Source organism: Lactuca sativa, chromosome 6 (genome assembly GCF_002870075.4).
Source record: "Lactuca sativa cultivar Salinas chromosome 6, Lsat_Salinas_v11, whole genome shotgun sequence".
Taxonomy (NCBI): Eukaryota; Viridiplantae; Streptophyta; class Magnoliopsida; order Asterales; family Asteraceae; genus Lactuca; species Lactuca sativa.
In genome coordinates, this window is record NC_056628.2 from 83,376,976 (window position 1) to 83,402,533 (window position 25,558).

General features: G+C 38.0%; 1 protein-coding gene across 1 annotated transcript; it reads right to left on the reverse strand.

The window, feature by feature from the left end:
* Positions 1–4,861: 4,861 nt before the first annotated feature.
* Positions 4,862–9,794, reverse strand: LOC111891233 (inositol transporter 1). Its single transcript, XM_023887302.3, has 5 exons — positions 9,206–9,794; positions 8,803–8,873; positions 8,401–8,736; positions 5,985–6,092; positions 4,862–5,917 (listed from the first exon to the last, which is right to left on the reverse strand). The coding sequence occupies exons 1-5, from the start codon at positions 9,345–9,347 to the stop codon at positions 5,075–5,077; spliced, it is 1,500 nt and encodes a 499-aa protein (XP_023743070.1). The 5' UTR covers positions 9,348–9,794; the 3' UTR covers positions 4,862–5,074.
* Positions 9,795–25,558: the final 15,764 nt, after the last annotated feature.

Here is a 25,558-nt window from a genome sequence, read left to right on the forward strand (position 1 = left end):
TAATCATATGTTAATTTCGATTATAGTATGTTAGATCTAGGGTTTTATGAGCTTTGGATGATTATTGCATGTACAACTAGATAAACTACATCCAAAGCCTTAGGATTTGCATGTGCACCATAGGATTGATGTAATGCTCAAAACCCATCAATAATCACATAATGTCAAGCATATCTGGGTGCTGGCCTCCCTTTTGGTCTCTTTCAACTGGTAACATGTCAAGCATATCTGAGTGCTGGTCTCCCCTTTGATCTCTTTCAACCGGTAACCGGGGACTATTTCACCCTTACAACTACCACATAATAATCTAACATAACATAACAATCATATACTGCCTAGCATATATGGGTGTTGGCCTCCCTTTCGGTCTCTTTCAACCGGTAACCGTGGACTATTTCACCCCTACCACTACCACATAATAACATAGCATACTAGCACATAAACATAATAGATAGTGACATACCAGAAAATTATCACAAAGACAATCATCTCCTCTATAGTCACCTACTAGTGGGCTGACATTGGTGCCTTAGACCCACTTCTACTGAAAGGTAACTCACCTTACTGCCTTGTAGTATCTGAACCGTCCTCGGTGCTAGAATCGACTCCTCTCAAGCTCCTACACATAACCATCTTCCTTAATTACCTTTTTTATACTCATAATCCTTTCAAGGGTCAACTCAGGTCAAAGTCAATGTGAAGGTCAACACCTTATTCAAAGTCAACATCTAGTTGACTCAACTCGCTGTGTTGGTCCACCAACTCGTCGAGTTCCCTAATCCACATACTAAAAATTCGATCCTACTCGTCGAGTCTTTCAAGAACGCGTCGAGTTCTTCTTCATACATAATCGGGACCCTTTGCTCTTGACTCGCCGTGCTCGCCCATGAACTCGTCGAGTCCTTTTTCATACAAGTTAGGACATTGCCTTGAACTCACTGAGTTCATCTTTAAACTCGTAGAGTTATTTGATCTTCAAGTCCATATTCACGCCCATCTTGCTGAGTCCTCTTCCAGACTCAACCAGATTGCTCCGAAACAGCAAAGGTTGGGGAACCATAACCTGACTCGCCGAGTCCCATGAACGACTCGTCGAGTCCCCCAAATTCCAAGTCCATGTAGTCGATTTCAATCGGGCTTAACGCATTCAAAATGTAGATCTGACCTCCTAGGGTCGGTATTACACATAAAGTTATGAACTTTACGTGCATGCAAGGTGTTATGAGCCAAAAACACCATTTCCAAGTCTAAAATGAAGTCTAGGTCAAAAGGAAGGGCTAAAGCATGGCAATTTCGTAAACTTTATTGCTATAGGGGCTGAAAGGGACTTGGATCTGAAGTTACAACTTCATATCACACTCCATACTCTAAAAAGGTTCATAAAATTGCCAAAAGATGGCCCTAAACTCAAACATGGAGAGATCTATGAATAAGCAAGGTACATGCTTTATACCTCAAATGAGCTGGGAACATGACAAAAATCTTTGGATCTACTTGTTTCCTATTGATCTCCCAAGCTTCCTCCTTCTTCTCAAGCTTCAAAAACACACAAAATGGCATAAAGTAGCTCAAGAACACTCACAACTGATTAGGGTTTCGAGAATAGGGTCTGAGGGTGATGGAGGCTGGAGTTGAGGCCAAATAAGTTGTTTAAATAGGGTGAAAACACTAAAATTTAGGGTTTCATCCCGACAAGTCTACTCGTCGGGTCAGGGCTTCCGACTCGGTGAGTAGACTCCTCCAACAGCGTCCAACATTCGCATCTGCTCGACGAGTTGGGCCTCCAACTCGTCGAGTCCATGAGTGAAAATGCAAGAGTCAATTATAATAAAATACGTACCGGGAACCGGGTGTTACATATATTCCAACTTTATGGTCTTGCATGGCTATTAAGTGCTCATTACCAAACAACCTAACTGCCTAACTCATTAAGACATCCTAACTCATGCATGGAAGGAAACTAAGGTCTAAGGTTACATTTTTATGGTTACTAATAACTCCATAACGGATAAAGTTTCAACTTTATCCATTAAAATGGTCCAAACAACCAAGATCTAGTCTTTAAGTCTCCAAGGGACTAAAATTGCATCCTTTTCAACCTAATCCATTAAGTCTAAGTCTCCAACCTTCATATCTGAATCAATATAATGTTTAGATGGATAAAGTTTCAAACTTTATCCATAATAAGGTCACAAACTTTCAAGATCTAAATTTTATGCATTAAAGTGACCAAAAGCTCATAACACCCAAAACTAGCTAGATCTAACAAATACATCATCAAGATTCAAGCTTTATACCTCTAGAAGAAAGATCAAGGTGAATAAAGTCTAGATCTACAAGCTCCAATGCAACTAACACTTCTCCAATGAGCTCCTTCTTCTCCAAGATGCACCAAGAACACTCCAAAGCGCTTAAAAACACATTCTGTTTTCTTACAAGGCTCAAACTAGTGTTAGGGTTTCAAGGGAGGGTGTTAGAGAGGTGGAGGCTGAGAATGGAGTGGGTTGGGGAATGTAAGGAGCTTAAATAGGGCTAAAACTATGAAAACAGGTTTTGGGCACTAATCGCGTACGTCCAACATACTCCTGGTATTCCCAACGTACTTAGGGATACCCTAGTACGCCCATCGTACTTCCCTATACGCCCAACGTATGCGGCTTAACCCAAAACCGTCCCAACTTCAAACGATAATAACTTCTTAACTTTGACTCCAATTTCGACGATCTTTATATCCATAGAAAGGTATTAAGAAGCTCTACAACCCTATCTAATTACTTTCAACTTAAAACACATCGAATGAAAAATCCTTAATTTATAAAAGAAGTCTGAAACACCACTTTTCCCATTATACCCTTGGGCTCCAAAGCACAAACCAAACTCTTAGATCACATAATGTATATTACCCACATCCAAATGGGTCTAAACCTCTCTTTCCCCAAGGCTTGAAGCCTTATGATAATTGATCTTCGGGTTACGACCCCGTACTATGGAACGAATCTAAACAGGGTGTTACAACTAATAACAAAGTTTAATAGACATCTTTGATCCCATCCATGCCACATATCTCTATTTCTTAAGTATCCTTTGTCACAAAAAATTTTCAATCAAATCATCTAGTTTGAACTACATGTAGGGTCAATACATAACCAGCGGTTAGGTATTCTTTATCCCACTAGAAAGTCTGAAACTACCTCAAGCATCAAAAACATTATGCAGTTAAGTATCCTTTATCCAACTAGCGTATCTACAGACGTGCAAGTGTTTTCAAAAGGGATTGCACATATTTGAGGTTTATCGACTCCTCTTAAGCTCCTACACATAACCATATGTGATTAAATACAAGAACAACTATTGAATCGAGAATGTGAAAATGAAACTAGTCTGCAGAAATCATATGTGATTAAATACAAGAACAACTATTGAATCGAGAATCTGAGAATGAAGTCACAAAATAGGAACGAACGAGAGAGACAAAAGCTAGAGAGAGAAACTCAATTCGCTAGTTTTTCCTGTTTGGTGGTGTCCGAAGGTGGTCCGGTGGTTCTTGGCGGCGATCCATGGAGGTCTAAACGACTTTACGAGGAGAGAGAATGACATATCAGGGTGGATTATTTTTATTTGTATAATAAATAAATATTTTTCTTTAATTTTCAAAAAAATTTAGTTAACAATTCATTTGTTCTTAATGTTCTCAAAGTTTATAATGTTCTCATTTGAACATACCTATCTCACTTTCTCTCTCTCTCTCTCTCTCTATATATATATATATATATATATATATATATATATATATATATATATATATATATATATATATATATATATATATATATATATATATATTGCTGTGACTTAAACTTGTTTTCCAAGTCTACAAAAATCTGAACTTCATTCCATCATCAGATCAAGCACCACTCAATATATATATATATATATATATATATATATATATATATATATATATATATATATATATATATATATATATATATATATATATATATATATATATATATATATATTTTGCTTTCTTCATTATCAAGCTATTAACATTTTAAATGACTTAAACTTGTTTTCCAAGTCTACAAAAATTTGAACTTCATTCCAACATCAAATCGAGCACCACTAAAAAAAAGAATCCACTAGTATGGATACGTGAAAAACATACAAGAAATCGGTGTGATTCTAAGATCACATCTGAAAAAATCAAATCAAGCAAATCAAACATTAGGATGATAAGTTTAGAAACCTAAAAATCGAATATGAAAATCCACGGATTCTTGGCGTTAGTGTTCTTCGAACAACCTCAAAAACTCTAAATTGAAAATCGAACAGATAAAATTAAACCTTACCCTTATTGTCGAACGATTCCAGAAACACTAGGTTCGTGTTCATGGAATGAAGCTGAAATTGAATCCTAGGTTTGTGTTCTTATTCTTGGGTCAATTTCAGAACCCTAGAAATAAAAAATGGAAGCTCATGAACAACTTGAATTTGAATTTGGCCTAGAAATTGAAAGTCGAAGCTAACGAACAAGTTGAACTCGAAGCTGATGAACAACCTAATGTGCAACAAACTCGTTGTTGAATATGATCGGAGTGTGATCAGATATGTGAAAGTCGCCGAAAACTTATAACTTGTCATAATACTATTTTTTTGAACATTAAATACAAGTTCAATAGTAAATCACGTACAAACAAAAGGCAATTAAACATAAACAAATACGAAAAATTGTTAGCCTCTTAAATAATTTTCTCTTTAAACAAAAACTAATAAACCTTGGAGAATAAGGTATAAGGCCACCAAACAAACTATCATGTACGTCTCATATAATATTCTTTGGACAAGAGGATGCCAATCCTGAAGAATAACGTAAATTTATTGCAGAAAATAAACATATGTACAAACCTCTTATTATGAAATTTCACATTAAACTAAAAAAAAACATCGTATAATCTTATATTCGATCATACACCACAACTGTACAATCTATCACTAAACACCCAAGTAGTAGCCACAAAAACCCGCTACACAAAACTCTCGCAAACCTCAAGAGTCTGGGTGCCACCACATTTCACGATTCCTCCCCTGTTTCCAAAAGCGATTCCGATTCCGACCCATTCCCATTCCCATTCCCCCACGCTCTCTCCTTCCATATCTTCTCCACCTCATCAAAAGTCAACCCTTTGGTCTCCGGCACAAAAGCCACAACAAAACCAAACGCCGCCACAGAAATCCCGGCGAGAATCATGAAAGTCCACCCGGTCCCGACAGCATCAGCCACCGAGAGAAAGCTCTGAGCCACTATCAAATTCGATATCCAGTTCACAGTCGCCGACATTCCTCCACAAATTCCCCTATACGCTTCCGGATATATTTCAGAGTTTACAGTCCATGGAACCGGGCCCATACCCGGAGCAAAAAACGCGATGTAAAGTGCTAACCCTAGAACCGCAATCCATCCCACATTCGCAAAACCAGACGATTCAAGGAAAAACGCAACCGAGAGGAGAATTAAAGAGAAAAATACGCCGGATAAACTGCTTAAGGCTAACTTCCGGCGACCGAAATGGTCGATGAGGTTGATTCCGACGACTGTTCCAGCGGCATTCATTAGCGCCACCACTAGTGATAAAAGAAGGGCTAATTGGTTTGAACTGAAACCCGCCATTTGAACTATGGTTGGACTGTAGTACATGACTGTGTTGATTCCGGTGAACTGTTGGAACGCCTGAAGTCCAGCTCCGGTGAAGAACGCGAGTCTGATTTCCTTGATTCTAAAAACATCCATGTAACTAACAGCGTTTTTCCGTTGGTTTTCTTCCTCTAAAGCAGAAGAAAGTTGGTCGAGTTCTTCCTCTAATCGATATGGGTCGTATATTTTTGAAAGGACAACAATGGCCTCGGATTTGCTCTTCTGTGTAATGTAAGAGATAATGTTAAGCTGAAGGGTATAAACGGAAATTTGGATGTAAATGTTTTACCTTCATGTAGAGCCATCTTGGAGACTCGGGTAAGAATAACATTAAGAAAAATTGAACAATAGCAGGGACAGCAGCTACTCCAAGCATCCATCTCCATGTCCCAGGAACCTGTTCACCACCATTTGTTCAATATATTATTATAACTTTGAACACAAATTCTAAAAATGTTGCAACATTTGCAAAAGGGCAGATTCGATTATTGATATATGATAAAAATGGATGAAAGTAAAGTGTAGATTGTTGATTAGGGTTATCATATTGGTGCTCGAAAGAAGATTGTCACTAGAAAAAAAAAGAGAGTATATATAAAATTATATAAAGACTAAAAGTTTTTATTGTCAAGGGAAACTTTTTTGTTTGGAGATTTTTCTGAAAAGCTAAAAGCTCTAAAAAATTTCATGTCAAACACGTCCATAAGGAAAACTCATGTTATAAGTTAAGGAAATCTTTGGTGAACTTTGATAGTTTGATTGGTAAAAGAAGACTCCCCTAGTCTCAAAATAAATGCAACATTTTATTTCTTTAGAAAAGTTTCAATCTTGTTGTAACCATTGGGATACAATTAATGGCATTGATGTGTAATTTAGAAATTTGATTAAACGTTGGTCTATTTTGAGAATGAGGGAGTAGATGTTTGAGTTAAATTAATGACATAGGTAAGTAAGGTAAGGATGCAACTGAGAAAATTATGAGGTAAAAAAAAAAAAAGAGTGATTTTTACGGCTATTATGCAAGCCCCAACTCAGCCTTGTAGCTGCCTCCTTGTAAGTTGAAACTGCACAACCAAAACCTTTCATGCAAACGATGCAAAGTGATAAACATGAGAGAAATAACCTCCTTTCCTTTTTGTATTGTTAAATCAATTAATATGCATCCCAAATAAAATCATGATGATATAATATTTCTTACCTTCAAGGTTTATAAATACAATCAAAGTGCATGTTGTGCACACAAACTTTTTCATATGGTAATAGAAAATATCACGTTAACTTTGCATCATACCGGCGGATTGTAACTTTTAAAAGTTAGAGGATTTTTTTTTAAACGACAAATCTAAAACGTTGTTCATCGGTTAAATGGAATTAAAATGGACACATACTTTTTTTATTAAATAAAAAATATACCTATATCAAATTTATATTTTTGATATATACAAAAAAATAAAAATAAAATTTGAATCAATAATAATAGGAATATAGGATTAGTTCCATCTTTTATTTAAGAAAAAAACTTAATTTTGTTTTCTGTATTACTTTTATTTTATTGTATAATATAATATAATATAATCTTGTAAATAATTCTTTTGTTTTATTATGTATTATTTTTTGGGAAAATGTCAAAAGAAAAAATACACAACCTATTATAGGTCAATAACCGGAAAAACAACTAGATTAATTTTGGACATATTTAAACCCAACCATAATTTAAATCCGTCCGAATAAACCTTTCCAATTATTGAACAACCCTTATATTAATTCATTACGACATTACGATTACGATTTAAAACCTCCCATTATTTCAATTCATAAAAAAAAACCCTTTCATCAATTTTCTAATATCAAAAAAACACAACCTATTACTAAATAAACATCGTATCGAACAAGCACAACCTATTATAGACTTGTCATTGAAATAATCCCTATATTAAATGTTTCAATAATGGGAGGGCTTTTATCGACACAAAATTAGTATACGTTTTTGTTTTTCGGATTACACACATATAACAAACTAGTTGCGATACCCGTATATTATACGGTTCAATTAAAACAAAATGTTAAATACAAATGATTAAACAACAAGTTTATTTGAATTTAAAATTTAAAATAAGTATAAATTTAAAAAAATGAAAAAATTAAATTAAAATTATATGTTTAATTGTCGGACCCGTATATTAAATGTGTTAATTATAACAAAATTTTAAATACGAAGGTTTCAATTGTAAATTTATTTAAAATTGAAATTGAAGTTTGAAATTTGAAATTGAAAATTTGAAATTAATATAATTATTATGGTATGTTTTAACATCTAGAAACTAAATTAATGGTATATATTTAATATCAATAATCAATAATCAATAATGATAAATAAAATAAATGACAAGTGGAAAATAAATGACATATGACATAATGCATGATAATGTGACAAATGACAATTTTTTTTTTTTCATTTATTAGAGAGGAAAAGAATGTGCTTTTATGACATTTGCCTTATTTTTATTTAAACCTCAATTATTCTTTTTATGTTGATGTGACAATAATTAAACTTGAAACCTTGATATCTATATATAAGGGATCCAAATCCAAATTTCTATTATGAAGTTTTATTTAGGTCATTTTCAGTAATTTCAGCATAGTATGAAAATAGCCATAGAAGCAAGAAAAGAATATGAAGACAAAATAAAGAAAGAGAATCTGACCTCTGTGAAAGCAAGATTAACAAGGTAAGAAAGAAACTGTCCACCAGTGATCATAAGCACATTAGTGCTAACAAGACCACCCCTTATTTCCGATGGAGCTGCTTCAGCAATATACATAGGTGCAGTAACAGACGCCACCCCCACCCCCAACCCCACCAATAACCGACCCATTATAAGCACATATGGATCCGGAGCACCCGCCATAACCAAGGATCCGAAAGCAAAAATCACATCAGCAAGAAGAGTCGCTCTTTTTCTCCCATATGCATCGTTTATCCACCCACCAGCTGCAGCTCCTATCATTGCACCCACTAAAGCCATACTCACAATCGTCTCCTGTATAAATTTTTTAATTTCATTTCAATTTTCAACAAAAGTTTTGATTTCATACAACTGGTATACCTGTAAGAAACTACTTTCATCAACGGCTTTGAAATCATCACGGATGTACAAAAGGGCTCCAGATATGACACCTGAAACAAATCCTTTGTTTTTATGTCTTGTAAATTAACGACATATATATATGCCTTATCCTTTTAACACATGGAGTTATCAAGTGATTCAAAGACAATAAATGCAATCGCATCCTAATTGACGTAGACGTAATTCGTGATTTGTTTACGTTTTTTGTCCGATTGAATTGACATGAAAAGAATTTGAAATATACACGACACTATCTATTAATTGGTTGAACAAAGAATTAAAAACCCAATCAGATTGCACGATTCGATCCACCATGAACAGAATAGACAAGTATAGATGTCTATATGTGTATGAGATTCATGAAAAGAGGAAAGTAATTTACCTGTATCATAGCCGAAAAGAAGACCACCAATTCCAGCAACTACAGTCAAACCCAATACGTATGTGTTGCTGAAATACGTTATTTTCTTATCAACGCCTGCATCTATGTACCCTGAACTCCCTGGAAACGATTCGATCGTCATCTATGTTAAACAAAGAGGTAACTCCAGAACTACAAAACCTTGTTATGGAGTCGTGACTAAGATTCTGACTCTTAATTCACACAATCAATCCAAAAACACCGATTATGACTCTCACTCACGCAATTAATCAAACACTTGGAGTGCAGAGATAAAACGTAAGAAAAAAGTTTACGCGTTTTCACGTTCTTGATTAATTTTGTTTCCAATTCACGAAATGCCTATTCTGTATCAAATAAACAATAACCAATCGAGAAATTGGTAAAATCGGTAAGAAGTTGAGTGATTATATCAAGAAACGATGAAAGTTTTCTTGAGGTTTAATTTGGTAATGAAACAGCTTTTCAGAGATTCCGCAAATTGGGTAAACGGAGAAAATTTAGCGGATTATTCTTCTCAGACAACAATTCTCAGAAAATTTGGTGAGCATGTGAGAATTGACGACTACCTGTGAAACGCAGATAACGATTTTATAAAGTTCTTGGTGGAGAGAAGTAATCTAAAGTGACAGGCAGGTGAGTCACCTTTCATTTTCTTCTCCGTTGATTGAATTTCCCAAAAACACTCAAAATACCAAAATCGCCCATACCTTGCCAATTTTTTTAGGCACCTAATTGGACAAATATCTATTAAAAGTGAAAATAAAAAGGGACATGTTAGGTAGTTCAAGTGAACTTTATGGTATTTAATTTTTTCCCCCAAAACCTTAAAAATGATCAAGTTCAAGAATGTTATCTCGTGTATGTAACTATCATTTTCTGTCAAATGCATATGTTACTTAACATATTGCATTACATGCAAACTTTCGTATATGAACACAAATAATTCTAAGTTTTTATGTTCAAGTTTGATTATTTTGATTAGTTTTTGTTGTGATCAGTCAATTCCACATAAAAGAAATATTTGTTATATTCAATTAATTTGACATCCCACATTAAAGAAATGTTTCGTGTGAGTAAAATAAGGGGCAAAATTGGAGAGTTGTATTTGAGATAGTTGGTATTATAATCCTTTTAATATTTTATAACTCTTCTTTTTCTTGCAGCCTTGCATCTTATTAGGCTGTTTTTTTAAAAAAAAAATTTAAATTTTTATTTTTATTTTTAAATTTGGCTGGTTCTAAATGAGACATAAAAGAAAGTTTTGTTCTATTCAAATTAGGTGGATCTCGATGTAGTTGGAAAATTTCGATACCATTGTGAACAAAAAAAATCTTCTCCGTTTATGAGAAATAATTAGTTAATATATTATTTATTAATATCCTTTGTTTATCTTCAATCTAGAAAATATATAAAATAAAGAGGAAATAGAAAAACTTTCATATTTCCAAGACAACAATTATGACTTTTGACTTAATAACTTTTCAGAAAATAAAAATCATATATTTGTTAAACAATTAACATCATAATAAACAAATTGTAACCGCTCTAATTTTACAAAATTAATTATATTCTACTTTTTTTCTGTTTAATCATTTTTTTTTTCTATTTTAACTATTGAAATTGGTTTTTTTCTTCAAAAAAAGTAGTACATAAAGTTTTATACATTAGTAACCGGCGTTTATTTGTTAGTATCTTATTTTATTTGATTTTAAAACGTATTTATAAGTAATTACAAATTACAATTTGATTTTTTGGATTTTTTTTAAATACACATTTTTTTCTCTGATCTATTAAAAGATAAATATATTCCGTAACAAGCATGTAACAATATCAAAAGCTATCAACTACCATTAATGTCTGAATATCTTTTCTCCAACATGACCAAACACGTGTAATGCGGACAAAGAAGGCAATAATAACGACGTTAGGTCACGCGCTACCACTTATGGGTTTGAAAGCTACTCGCCTGCTTCCACCGTTACGTTTTGTTTGGTTTATAGCTATTTGTCTATCCTCAACCCTTCAACTCCTACACGCGCCTTTGCAAGTAGGTTGTCTCACTCGCTGCTGACGTGACAAAAGTTATGTCCACGATATGTTTCGATTTCAACTCTAGTTTTATCTTGTACGTCCCAGTCCATTTGCATACAGGTGGATGGACGTCAAACGTTTTCCATTTGTTAAAACAACTAGATTTTAGTTTTATTTGGCATTCTTTATTTAGTAATGAATTTGATCTCTATAGTTTTTTATGTAATTTATCGAGAATTAAATAGTTTCATCGGATTTATAATTTTTTAGGAAGCGTTTGACAGGGACATAACATAACAAAATTGCATGGCATGCAGCCTATAGGGATAAATAAGATTCGGTTTTACTCAATCCAAGAAGATGAAACAAATATAAATAAGATCCTTTTGACAAAAATAAAAAAAGAACAACTTAAATTGATTGTCACAACCTTATCTACGACAAACTATCGTCTACCCGATATGTTGTATGTATCTTTTTTTTTTTTTTTATTGTCATCATCATCAAAAATGAAGACTAAAATGCTAAGCTATGTGACAATTACAACTCAATTTTATTTAGGTTTTCGAGTTCATATTTACAACACCTCAAGAAGATTTCAATGGAATCAACAGAAATCAAGGTACACAACATGTTGATCAATTAATTCCAGGTGATTTCTACAAATGATCGAAGAACTTAAGCCTTATGACAACTGATGGTTGGGCCGCAACCGAGAGCAACGAAACAAATATAAAACTGAGTGTTACAACTCTCCTTCATTTAAATTAGATTTCGTCATCGAAATCGTTCCTTACTAACACCCATATTAAAACAAACAATCTGAGGAACGCAACCAAAGATTCTGCACATAAGTCAGCCTTCCCAATACAACCGAAACCCAAACCAAAACTTCCACCCTGAAGAAAACAAACCTTAAGCTCCCGCAAAACCACTTCTACCTTTCCGAGATCTGAAATCTATAATGGTCTGAGTCCCCGACAGACTGCTTATGCTGAAATATTACCATGCCAAAACCTCATCGAATGACTAACCAAACATAATACTTCCAACCCTGATTATCTTGATCTAACCTACAAAAACAAAGCCACTGACCATAACTAGCTGCAGAACTCTTATACTTGACAAAAGGCTCAGATAATCCTTCGAGTAGAAGATTCATCCCTGTAATGGTTAGACTCAAACGAAAGTTGCACAATAGGGTCAAATCAATTACTCTGAGATTATTTAATCCAACTGTAAGTGACTTAACACTTTCGATCAACAAGCTATTCCACACACATGAATCCTCATATCACTACTTCGACCCGAAGCATCACAATGCCTCCCACCTGCTTTCCAAACGTAACCGCGACCTCCCTGGTCCCAACTTATCCGCCAACTATCTAGAATACCGGATTCCTACCCAGTTGCAAAGCCAAGGAACACCCTCACAATTTCCCCACACGACTTCTGACAGAAATCTTCGACCGACAAGTATTACCCGAACCATCACGACACTAACTTGATGCTAAACTGAACGGTACGGGACCAGTTATAGTCTTATCCCATACCCAGTCTCCCACAACCTACCAAATCTGAATTCCAAACATGTCGTGGCCCTCCTACAGCCTTGCGAACAGACCCACCTTGGTGTAAACTATCTGAAGAAATCCGTGAGCAAATCACTGATTTGCCACAATCTCATCGCTGAATAGGGAACGGTGAATGCTACGGGCCTCCGCGTAGTCATACAACACTTCCACACTAACTACTAACTAGTGAATGTTGCGGGCCACCTTGCAGTCTTACAACACTTCCACACTAACTGATAACTAGTGAATTTTGTGGGCCACCCTACAGTCTTACAACACTTCCACCTAACTGCTAACTAGTGAATGTTATGGGTCACCACGTAGTGTTACGACACTTCCACCTTGCTGCAACTGCTACCCAATTCCTTACCGCTAATCTATCAATTCGAACACATCCAGAGTCGAGCATGCACTCGACCCAACACTCGAGCTGAACTTGAGTCATGACTGGAACCCCCAACGCCTGATATCCAACACTAAGAGATGCGAACCCAATGTTAGGGAGTTTCCCAAACTCCCAACTCACATAATCCTCAATCTAAACAACCACTTGGGCCGCCTTCCTCCCCGATGGGGATGCGAAACTCATCTTAGTTTCATATCTGCTTCTGACCTGAATACCTGAGCGATTCTCCCCCACTTTGACTCGACTAAGTCCTCACAACACACGAGAATTGAAGGATTCCCAATCCTTCTTACCCTCCAGTGGTCGAACTATTGACAACCTACGCTTACCAAACTAGTGATCCATTACCAGCCAGACCCTATGATCGCCCAACCTATGAAATCCTGAAGATTACTCTTGAAATCTTAACCAGTTCGATACTCCAATTCACCTTCCATGATACTATACCAAATCCTTGAGTTCCCATGTTGGCGAGTAGGAGCCATAACCCTTACCCTGATTGACGAATCTTCACCCTAACTTCCACTCTCACAGAACCACTGAACTCTAACCGAACACGACCCATGCAAAAATACAATCCCCTAGAAACATCCAATGACCAAACAACTCATGCAACAGACACTGCTATCTTCCTGCTACCACTCCTCTCCTAGCAACGATAGTGCTTAAACCCAATAGTCCTCCCATAGGCAACCGCCGATCATACCAGAACAGATGATGAAACCACTATACCCCAACGATACTGGAGAACTAACCCGATGGAGCTGACCATAGACCTTCCACGTAATACCCCTGAAACGATCTCGACTGAGAACCAGAATAACAACTGAACACCTCGCTTCACAAGATACGACCCCCTTACCGACCCACTACATAAACTGAGAATTAAACCAGAGATAACGTTTACCCAAACTGATGCAAGATTCCAAAAAACATAAATACCGATAAGGACCAAAAACGAAGCAAAAGGTAACATACCCGCAATTTCACCTGAAGAAACCCTGACTCCCTCTTTATGCTGAAGTACCCACGATGGAACCTGCGTTGCTCTAATCACCAACTGGGGTCAATTCGCCCGAATATGACCAGGCTGATGACAACGATGGCACAACTCTACCTCCAATGTGCATTCTTGGTGGAGGTGACCCTTCCGCCCACACCTGCCGTACTTAGACCTGTTGCGCACTTCCTCCTGTGCCTCTTCATCCTTCGTGTAACCATCATGACCCCTCGGGTCTCTAACACCAGCTATGGTAGTGTCCAACTGCTCCGATCATCGAGCCCGACCAGAAGTCCGCTTCCTCTTTCCCAGCTGCCAATCTGAACCAATCTCCTGGGTTACCTCGAACACCTCATCAACCGCCTGAATAACTGACGTCCTCCCCTGGAACCTGGCGACCACCCTATCAATGACACGCCCAATGATGTCGGCTAACTCCTCGCGTATAGCTCGCGAAACCTCCGTGTCAATCCAATCATGTTGTTGACCCTCCTGAAGACATGGTGCACTACTCACCTCCGATCCCAAATGATAAATACTAACAGTAGGACCCTCCTTCCTGAAGGTTCCTAAGGGTCCACAAGCTTTGGGCTCCAGATGAGCACCCAACTGCCCCACTACAATCTCGATTCGAAAGGTCCCGATATGACTATCCAATAGCTCCAAAATCCCATCCTTGACTAAACCAAAGATCACAGGAATCTGGTCCAAAATACCACGAGTAATCTCTGACGTTATGTACTCCCACATCTGCTTGCTAATCGGCTCAATACCTGCACCTGAGCCGGAACCCGAACCAAAACCAGAACCACCCCCTTGAGTGTTCATCTCCAAACTGAAATACATCATGCCAAAGATTAAAACATGCCCAATAATCCTCCTCCCATAAGCTTCTTAGATTCTCCAAGACTCTCCCTGATTCAAGTATGAATCATGTGCTTTCAGTAGTACGGGCTCAATACTACCTTTCACACATATCCATACTTTCCTCTGCGATCATCCCAAATCCTTTAAGTCACCTTTTCAACTCAATGCATCAACACCCATTAAACTGCACCACTAAACCCACTGAAGTATATCCTAGGCTCTCCTAGGTTACCGACTTCACCATGCCCTCAGCTGCTGAAGGATTCCCATTAATGTAAACTAGCTACCTCATGAATATAGTTACATGCAACAGAGATCAGATAATCCTTCAAGTAAATGACTCAATCCTAGAACGGTTGGACTCAAACGATAGTTGCATAATAGGGCCAAGTCCATCACTCTGACATTATCCAGCCTGTGCCACATGCGACTTATCATATTGTAACGACCCAATTTTTCATGACCAAAAATTTCGTTTTAAAAACATTACTTTATAAAATATTAAAAGCTAAAAACATTGTCTGATCAAATCATAACACAAGTGAACCATGTCTAAAAGCCAGTTCATACATTCAATCAAAATATCAGAGTACAAATCCCAGTGAAGCTCGTAAATGCAGAAACCGGAGAGTGTGTGTGTGTGACATGCTGCTACCGCGCCGGCTCCTTTCCCCTAGCTGAGGAGGTACCTGAAACCAAAACTGAAGACTGTAAGCACAAAGCTTAGTGAGTTCCCCCGTCGTACCACATACCATACAAACACGTAACATACATACTGCCAGGCTATTCTGGGGTGCCTGACTACCCGGTACGGCCGTTCTGGGGTGCCGTCCTACCCGTGTCAAGCCATTCTGGGGTGCTGACTACCCATGTCAAGCCATTCTGGGGTGCTGACTACCCGTCCGTCCTAACAACCGACCACATGGACTGGTCCCCTCATACTACCTCTATCGCATATAACATAACAAGCCAGCATGCAAACATATCATCATATACTGTCAGACGTATCTGGGGGGGTCTGACTACCCTTCGGTCCTAACAACCGAACTCGACTACTATCACATACAACGTATCATGCTAGCATATAACATATCAGGTAGTAGTAAACCTAGATGATATCACAAAGACAATCATCTACCATACGTCTCCTACTGGTGGGTCGGCGTTGTGGCCTTAGACCTACCGCTATTGGAAGGTAACTCACCTCGAAGTAGCTGTTGATCTGATCGGGAACTGACTGCCTACTGCTGCTGCTGCTCCGGAAATCCTCCGGCTGCAATTCCCACAATATATCCAATCAAACACTGCGCACTGACCTTTGGGTAAAAAGACCATTTTACCCCTGACCATGCCCTAAGTCAAAGTCAGAGTCAACTTTTAGTTGACCCGACTCGCCGAGTTGGCTTTCCAACTCGCCGAGTCCCTATCCAAACGACTGCCCTGAATCCCGATCCTACCCGTCGAGTTAGGCGACGACTCGACGGGTTTACCTTCTTAACCAATATTCAAGTCCTTCATCCTACTCGCCGAGTTGTATGAACAACTCGTCGAGTTCATCTTCATCCGATGAAAACTGATGCTAAGACTCGCCGAGTTGTATGAACAACTCGTCGAGTCCATCTTCATCCGAAGAACACTTATGCTGAGACTCGCCGAGTTGTATGAACAACTCGCCGAGTCTGTTCTTGATCTAAGGAGATTGCCTTGAACTCGCCGAGTCAGGGCATTGACTCGCCGAGTACCTCCATAGATGAGTTAAGCTTCCGACTCACTGAGTCACACCCCGTGACTCACTGCTCACTCGACACTACGAAAAGGGGACAAACTCGGAGACTCGCGAACAGACTCGCCGAGTCATATGAACGACTCGCCGAGTCGTTGCCATGCATCCACTAAATACACAGATTTGCTCGATTCCAGTCCATGCCATTCACAGATTTGGACTTCTAGGACACGAATCACACGTAAAGTTTCCAACTTTACGTGTGGATATTCACCAATATGGATTTTAGGGCTCAAAATGTCTCAAAAGGGTAGATCTAGGGCTAACAAGCAACATGGGGCCATAAAGCTAACAGATCTGAGCTCCTGGAGCTCAATCTTGCCTAGATCCAAAGGCCAAACATCTTATTACGACATACAATGCACATACAAGCTTGGGGATTTGACCAAGAAGGACCCAAATGAAGTTTTAAGCATAGAATCAAGGGGAAAACGGGTTATACCTCAAAGGAACTGCTGGAAGAACACAAATAATGCCTGGATGGCTTCCCTTCTTCTGGATCTACTTCCTTCCTCCTTCCAAACCTTCAAAAACACACACACTAACCTCAAACTCTCAAAGAATATCTTAGAACAAGAGATACAGGGCTTTAAGGGTCAATGGGGGCCGGCTTGGGGCTGATAAGTCCTTTAAATAGGGTGCAAACCCCTGAAACTTAGGGTTTCATCCAACAGCTATGACTCGCCGAGTCGCCAACTTAAACGTGTCCCGGGTCCCGCATCCACTCGGCGAGTCGGACCCATGACTCGCCGAGTCCAAGGCTAAAAGAAAGGAAATACTCAAATAACATTTACGTACCAGGAACCGGGTGCTACACATATTCACTTAGCAGTCAATTTACATCACTAAGAGTCCCACAAAGCACTAAGCAAGCAACAGTCAGACAACGAAAAAATCTAACAAAATTATTCTATCCACTCATCTGGAGTCCATACTAGCATGCAATTCTAAAGCTCATACAATCAAGCATATAAAGACATCTCTCCTATCATATAATACTGAGCAGATCCTTAGCCCTAGTCTAGCATGTAATTCACATAATTAGATCATATAACATAATAAACATGTATTGGTATTTTGGGAACCACTTACTTGAGCTTGGCTAATTGCACACATCACACCCCTTTCTTTGGTTAGAAATTCCTTTTTAATTAGATGTTCATTTTATAAAAAATTTCACCAAACCCTCAGTTTGAGTTCAGGCACACTCGATAGTATGCCCAAATCCCTCAAACCAAGGCTCTGATACCAACTTGTAACATCCCAAAAATCAAGGATAAAAATTCCAGTTTTATTATAATCAAAAAATAGATGTAACTTGATCCAAACATTCAAAAACATTTCTAAGTAACACAATTATCAGATTTGAATCCCAAAATCACCTATTGTAGAAAACACAAGTGTATCTGTTGCGATCAAGCCAGGCCCTTCGCTTCCGAATTGGAAGTACCTGAAACCAAACCGTAAACTGTAAGCACGAAGCTTAGTGAGTTCCCCAAATACCACATATAACACAAACATACTGTCAGACATATCTGTGTGCCCGACCTACCTTGTCGAGCATATCTGGGTGATCGTCCTACCCTTATCAGGCATATCTGGGTGCCCGACCTACCCTTGTTAGGCATATCTGGGTTCACGACCTACACTGCCAGGCATATATGGGTGCCCGACCTACCCTTGTCAGGCATATTTGGGTGCCTGACCTACACTGCCAGGCATATCTAGGTGCCCGACCTACCCTCCAGTTTATTTCAACCAGTTACGGGGTCTATTTCGGCTCCTACCACCACCACATAAATCACATAATCATAAAGCAATACATAAACGATGATAATTATCACACATAAAACCATCATATCATGTAATAAATAAGGGGCCGACCTTGGTGCCTTCGACCCGTAACTTTCACGAAGGTAGACTCACCTCGAATGCAGAAGCTCACTAAAAGAAATCCCTAGCTACTACTCTGACGACTTTCCGGGCTATCAATACTAAAATAACACCCAATTAACAACTGGGTTCCTAAACCAATATCCATAATCCATATTTGGTCTAAAATGACCATTTTACCCTTGACCAAAACTGAAGCCCAAGCCAAAAACCAAAAAGGCCCAAAAATAAAATTCATAAAAGCCCACTAATGGCCCAATTTTCCAAATTGGACCAAACCCCCATATGGGCCTTATCCAAAATCCCAACAATTCCTTGGTCAATAAAAAATTTCAGAAAGCCTAAAGACACCATGAGGCTCAAGCCCATTGGTCCCACAAAGGCCCAAATCCATTGGGCCTACAAGACCCAACAAAGAAATCCCATAACCTAGTCCAAGAAGGTGTCCAAATCCAAAAACAATTCCTTAGTCCAGAAGTCTAACTTTTAAGGCCCAAGACCCAAATCCAAGGCCCAAAGATGGCAAACAAGCCTAAAATGGCACTGGGCCATGTAAGTTGGGCGTACACACTGGTATGCTGACCGTATTCCCAAAGTCTACAATACGCGGGGCGTACTTACGTTTACGTGGGGTGTACCTGCTATTTCTCCAAAACTTACTTCATGACTTAATCTGTTAAGTCCTTCTATAAAAACCTCAGAATACCTTCCAACTAAGCTCTTAATGCATAAAGTCGGCACCTTTATGCATTTACATGACTCAATGGGACCCAATAACCATTTTAATCCATTAGAACCCAATAAGAACATGCATGGACCATATATAAGCATCAAGCAAGCATTTTTATGAACTTATAACCTCAAAACTACTAAGAGTGGCAACTTAAAGCTCCTGGAGTGGTGTCCAACCACTAGATCTTGCTCGTGAGGTCAAAATGGGACCAAAACCCACATAATCTTAGATCTCAACTTCTAATGAGCAAGCTAAGAACTTTTTACCTTTAAAGAGTTGGAAATGGAGCAAAGCGTTGAGATCTAGAAGCCTTCCTTTGAACCACCACCTTACACTAAGCTTCCACTTCTTGAATAATCATGAAAACCCACCAAAGATGCACAAAAAGAGCTCACATTACTCTTGGATGAGGCTAGGGTTCAATATTTGGGTTGGAGGGCAATGGAGGATGAAAGAGGGGCTAACACCTTGGACTTAAGGTGTTTAAATAGTGAGCCAACCCTAAAATTTAGGGTTTTGGGATCCTGCACACTACGTTGGGCGTAGTTCTAGTACGTTGGGCGTACAATTCAAACACCCGCGTCCACTTTCCAATATTACATTGGGCGTACCCCAGCTTATTCTAGGCATACACATCTAAACACACGCATGCCACCTTTGCATGCATGGGACTGAAATGCAAGCTTTTTCCATCAAGGGCCAAATTTGCGAATAACTTCAAAATACCATAACTCCCTCATCCTAGGTCCGTTTCCAACGAACCTTATATGCATGAAAAGGTGGCGAGAAGCCTTATGCTCCTAATAACACACTCAAACCTTAAAACCTCCCAAACAAAACCCAAAATCCATAAAAGATCAAGATATCTAATTACGATTATACTTGGCCTCCGAACACACAATCGAACAGCTAGATCACTTATACTATGACACCCACATCCGAATTGGGCCAAATCCTTCCTTTCCCAAGGCTCTAAACGAGAAGGCGACAAAATACCACTGGAGTGGCCTCCTGCCACCTCCGTCACCATTCCTGTTGCAGCTCCAAGCTACCGCCATCACTACCATTTGGAGCAGCTACTCCACCCTGTAAGCTTCTCCACCCCTTGATTCGATTTCTAAGTCTTCATGCATTACCGATAGTCACAGAACCATTTACATATTTTTTTTCTTTCTTTCTTTCGATCTGGAGCGAAGAACACAGGAGGTATACCCTCCTGTGTACGTAAATGTGCAAAGCCTATTGTTCAAACTCCTTTTCCAAATAAACACAATGTATCTAGTTTTTAAAATGTTTACAAATGTAGTCCAAAGCCATTAAAACTTCAATTAAAATTGGCAGAATCTACCCTATGGTGGAAAAAAACCCTTTCAAATAGATCCAAAACTTAAAAACAAAATTAAAAAATTTATTTGTAAATAATATTGAGAAATTTTACTAAATGAATTTTAGAATAATTTTTTTAGAAGTTATTACTTTGATTTCAACTTAAATAAAATTTCGATTTATTTAAATATTTTGGAAGATAATAAATTTATTTTTAAATTTTTAAATAATATTTATTTAAATTGGTTGTTTAAATAAATTTTGGAATAATAAAAACTTGGAAAATTAATAAATCATTATACTTAGTCAAAATTCCAAGTCACTTCCAAATATTAATTTATAACAAATTTTTCTAGGAAATCGGATTAACCCCAAAAATTACGACCTCTCAACAACACATCCCGATTTTCAGAATGACTCGATAACCGCTCGTTAAGGTGAGTGTTACGACCCCTCTTTTGTATTTACTTATTTTGAGGGAGAGTATATGTACTAAGTATTATAAATTATATAAAATGTTATTATAATACCTTTTAACTACTCACGGTATGAGGAATTTGGTTTGAAGGGCCGCATAAGGTTGTTGGATTTCAGAACAGCTTAAAAGCCAAAATGGTCATGCCCTCCGGTGTTTCATGTTTGGCCCATGTCTGTACATAATAGTTGAAAAGTATTGTTTAAGACTTATATTATAGAAGTAAAACAATGTTGCTCATAGACTTCAAGTATGTTATGTGGTTTAAAAATACAGCTATTGAAATAACATATGCCTTTCATTATGAAATTTATACAAAGAATATACTTAGTTAAGTACCTTATATTGTACATGCTTAAATTCTATACAAATTCATATTGCCTAATAGTTTTAGGCTGAGAGATTTTTCAACTACCTTAGTTAAGGGCTTTTTAGTGAGACACTATTCATTAGCTAAGTTTAATCACTTAGCATACCCACACTACTATAATTGTTAATCTTCGGAGCGAGATACATATGTATAGATCTATACGGGTTGACATCCCCACCCACGGTTGCTAGCTACAACTTCGACCGATCAATCGAAGCAGTTGATAAGTGTCTACAATCGTTACTGCAATGTCCATTGAAGTGTTGTAGGGGGTACCCTCAGTCATATAGCTCGGTTGTAGGACTCACAATAAACATTAAATAAAAACTTTCACTTTTCATAGACCATGTGTAACATCCCAAAAATCTCAACAAATTTAAACTTTTCAAAACAACTCATTTATTAACAAAAGTATTTACAAAACATTGTTTCATGAACATGATTTTAAAATCAGAGTCTCCCAAGATCCATTCTGTTGTAAAACCAAGGATGAATATGGTCACGCCTTCGCCTTGCCACAAATCATGTGAAAACCTGAAACCATAAACAAAACTGTAAGCATAGTGAGTTCCCCCAAACTACCAACACGATAAATAAATAACACATAAACAACAACAACATGTACTGGGTCCATAACAAAATGTCTGGATTACTCCTGAGCCCACAGTATAAGTCTGTCTTACCTAACGGTCCCATAACTCGTGTATGGCTTGGTATAGAGCCCAGAATATAAGTCTAGCTTTCCCTCGGGAACCACAACTTATGTCTGGCTTGCTCTCAACCCAGTCAGTTATCAGACTGAAATACCAATGTTCAGCCCTTAGTACGAGTCTGACATACCAACCAGTCCTCAACTCATATCTAGAATGCTACTGAGCCCTCAGTATAAGTCTGGCATCCCCTACCCAACCCTCAGCTCATATTTGGATTGCACCGATACCCTTAAGCCCTCAGTACGACTCGGACATACCACCAGGACCTCAGCTCGTATCTGGAATGGTACTGAGCCCTCAGTATGAGTCTGGCATGTCCTACCCGGCCCTTAGCTCATATCTAGAATGCTCCAGGGTTTGTTGGCTATAGCACAAAGCAGTACAGCCTCATCCTAACACAATATGCCAATAGATAACAAACATATACATATAATCATGCAGAAAGAATCATAGGTAGTCCTACAAATCTACCATACTAACATATCGGCAACTCGCATATCATGCATATCTATTCCATACTCAACATATCAGTGAATAGCAGGATATCAAACTAGCGGGCCGACCTTGGTTCCTTCGACCCGTAAATACAATGTGGAAAACTCACCTTGTACTGCCGAATCATATAGACGATCCTTGGCTGCTGGCTGATAGATTCCCAAACCGTCAATATCAAAACAATACCCCATCAAAAGCTTATCCCATGAATAATCTCTAACTGCAGAACGCTAAAATCCACGCGATATTAAATAGCACAATGACAACCCCTCAACATCAAGCCCTGAATCACACTATGAGTCTAAATTAGGGTAAAAGACCTTTTTACCCTTCTCAAGCTTGGCCCAAAGTCAATGCCCAAACTAGATGACAAAAAGGCCTAAAATCCAAAATAAACATCTAGGGCCCAAATATGGCCTAATTTTCCAAATTGGGCCAAATTCCTTTCATGGGTCTTTACCTAAGAAAGTCCAACAAGTCACAACAAACCAGTTAAAAAAATTCAGATGGCCCAACACAACCAAGCCCAAACTAAAGTCCAAAACGCAAAAGCCCAAGTCTGTCGAGTACACGATGCGTACTCAGCTTGTACGCTCAACGTACAACATAGGAGGTTTGTACATGTAGTGTACATACTTGTACGCCCAACGTACTCACCAACCATGACCATCTTTCCAAATTTATCACTTAACCATTCAGACTTGGATCCAAGCTCAAATCTGATTTCTCCAAGGTGGTTAATCACATAAACTTGACAACTTTATGTGCATACATGGATAAATAGGACTCTAGAGCTGAAAAGAGCTTAATACTCGACTTAATACATGCATGGAACCAAAACTACCTTAAAATTTGCAGCTTTATGCCCAAGGGACCCATGATATATCTAGATCTACAATTTCAAGCTTCAAAAATGACTTTAACTCTCACTCATCAACCAAAAGAAGTGAAAATGACCAAAAATGCACCAAGAAGAAGATCCATGAAATGAAAAGGCAAGGTTTGAACTTTATACCTGCCAAGCTACCAAAAAGAGATGCGAATGTTGGATCTCAAAGCTTTCCTTCAAACAACAAGTCTTCAAGTTTCTCCTTCTTCTTTTAGATCCACAAAACCCTCCATAAATCTCACAAGAGCTTCAAGATCACCAAACATGGGCTAGGGGGTCGAATTCTGGTTTTCTAACTTACCCTCGTACGCCCAATGTACAAGACTTCATACCCACGCACCACCCTTCACAGTACGCCCATCGTACACCACTTTCCGCCAAGCATACTAACCTCCGTAGCAGTACGCCTCGCGTACTCCCTTGGTACGCCCTGCGTACTAGGGTTCCCTCTAAAACCCTAAATATCCCTAAGGCCATAATTTCCTCGATCTAAGTCCGTTTCCGACGAACTTTATATCCACGGAAAGGTGACAAGAAGCCTCACGCTTCTAACAACTCACCATTACCTTAAATCTTCCCGAACAAGAACCCAAAATTCATAAAGGCCCGAACTAACAAATTACGATTATACCCTTGGGCTCCTAAACGCCATCGAACACTCAAATCACTTAAACTATAGCGCCCACACACAAAAAGGGCCAAATCCTTTCTTCCCCAAGGCCCTAAGCCTTATGATAATTGATGATCAGGTCGTAGTCCCGAATAATGAAGCAATTTGAAACCGGGTGTTACACCATGGACTTGGTTATTTTCAAACTATTTTTAAGTATGGTTATACTTATGAAGACAAATACTTTTTGAACTTTTTAAAAGTATTATACCGCGATTAATCAGAAAATATGTGACTCTCACCAACCTAAAGTTGACTTTCAAATTTCATGTATTCTTACGGAACCAGGGAATTTCAAGCATATTTAGACATTGGAAAACATGGATTGCAGGCACTTTAAATAGTTATTTTTGTTCTGTTAAGCCTAACTGTTATGGCAATTCATATTATTATTATTATTATTATTATTATTATTATTATTATTATTATTATTATTATTATTATTATTATTATTATCTATAGGAACCCTATATTCAAACATAATGATGGAATAAAAAACTTGTTTTGCTTATTGTTGTACTTGCACTATATATTTAGTTTATCTATGATCCATGAACTTAGTCACACAACCCAACATATTCTGCCGCCTCGGTCGGGAGTGTGACAAATTGGTATCAGAGCTAAATTGGCGATAGAGAACTTGTGTCCTTGAAAGAGGAAAACAACTATAGAAACTAGATTTTAATAAATGTATTATTAATAATAACACTACTCCTCGATTACTTTCGGTACACAGAATCTGATTTGAAGTGCCGCATAGGGTTGTTGGATTTTAGAACAGCTTAATTGCCAAAATGATCCTGCCCTCCGGTGCTTCTTGTCTAGCCCTCGTCTGTGTTCGGTAGTCAGGAAGTACAAAAAAAAAATTAATAATACTACAAACCCCACCAACCATAATATATAATAATTCGTATATACTCTGACTCGTGATGAGAACACTTAATAAAAATTCTAAACATCCCTTCAACTAAAACTACCAACTCAATGCTTTAGGTCAAATGCCTCAATTAAAGGTTAGTACCATACATAAATCATACCACAAATAAACCTGGAACACATGCCTATGTTATTTGTGGTCGGGTGGGTGCACGACCAACCTTGAGCAAG

Coding starts and splice junctions, on each gene's coding strand:
- LOC111891233 (XM_023887302.3), bottom strand. CDS start 9,347: ATGACGATCGAATCGTTTCCAGGGAGTTCAGGGTACATAGATGCAGGC. Junction 8,737..8,802: donor ATGAAAGTAGTTTCTTACAG/GTATACCAGTTG, acceptor AAATTTATACAG/GAGACGATTGTGAGTATGGC. Junction 5,918..5,984: donor CAAGATGGCTCTACATGAAG/GTAAAACATTTA, acceptor TACATTACACAG/AAGAGCAAATCCGAGGCCAT.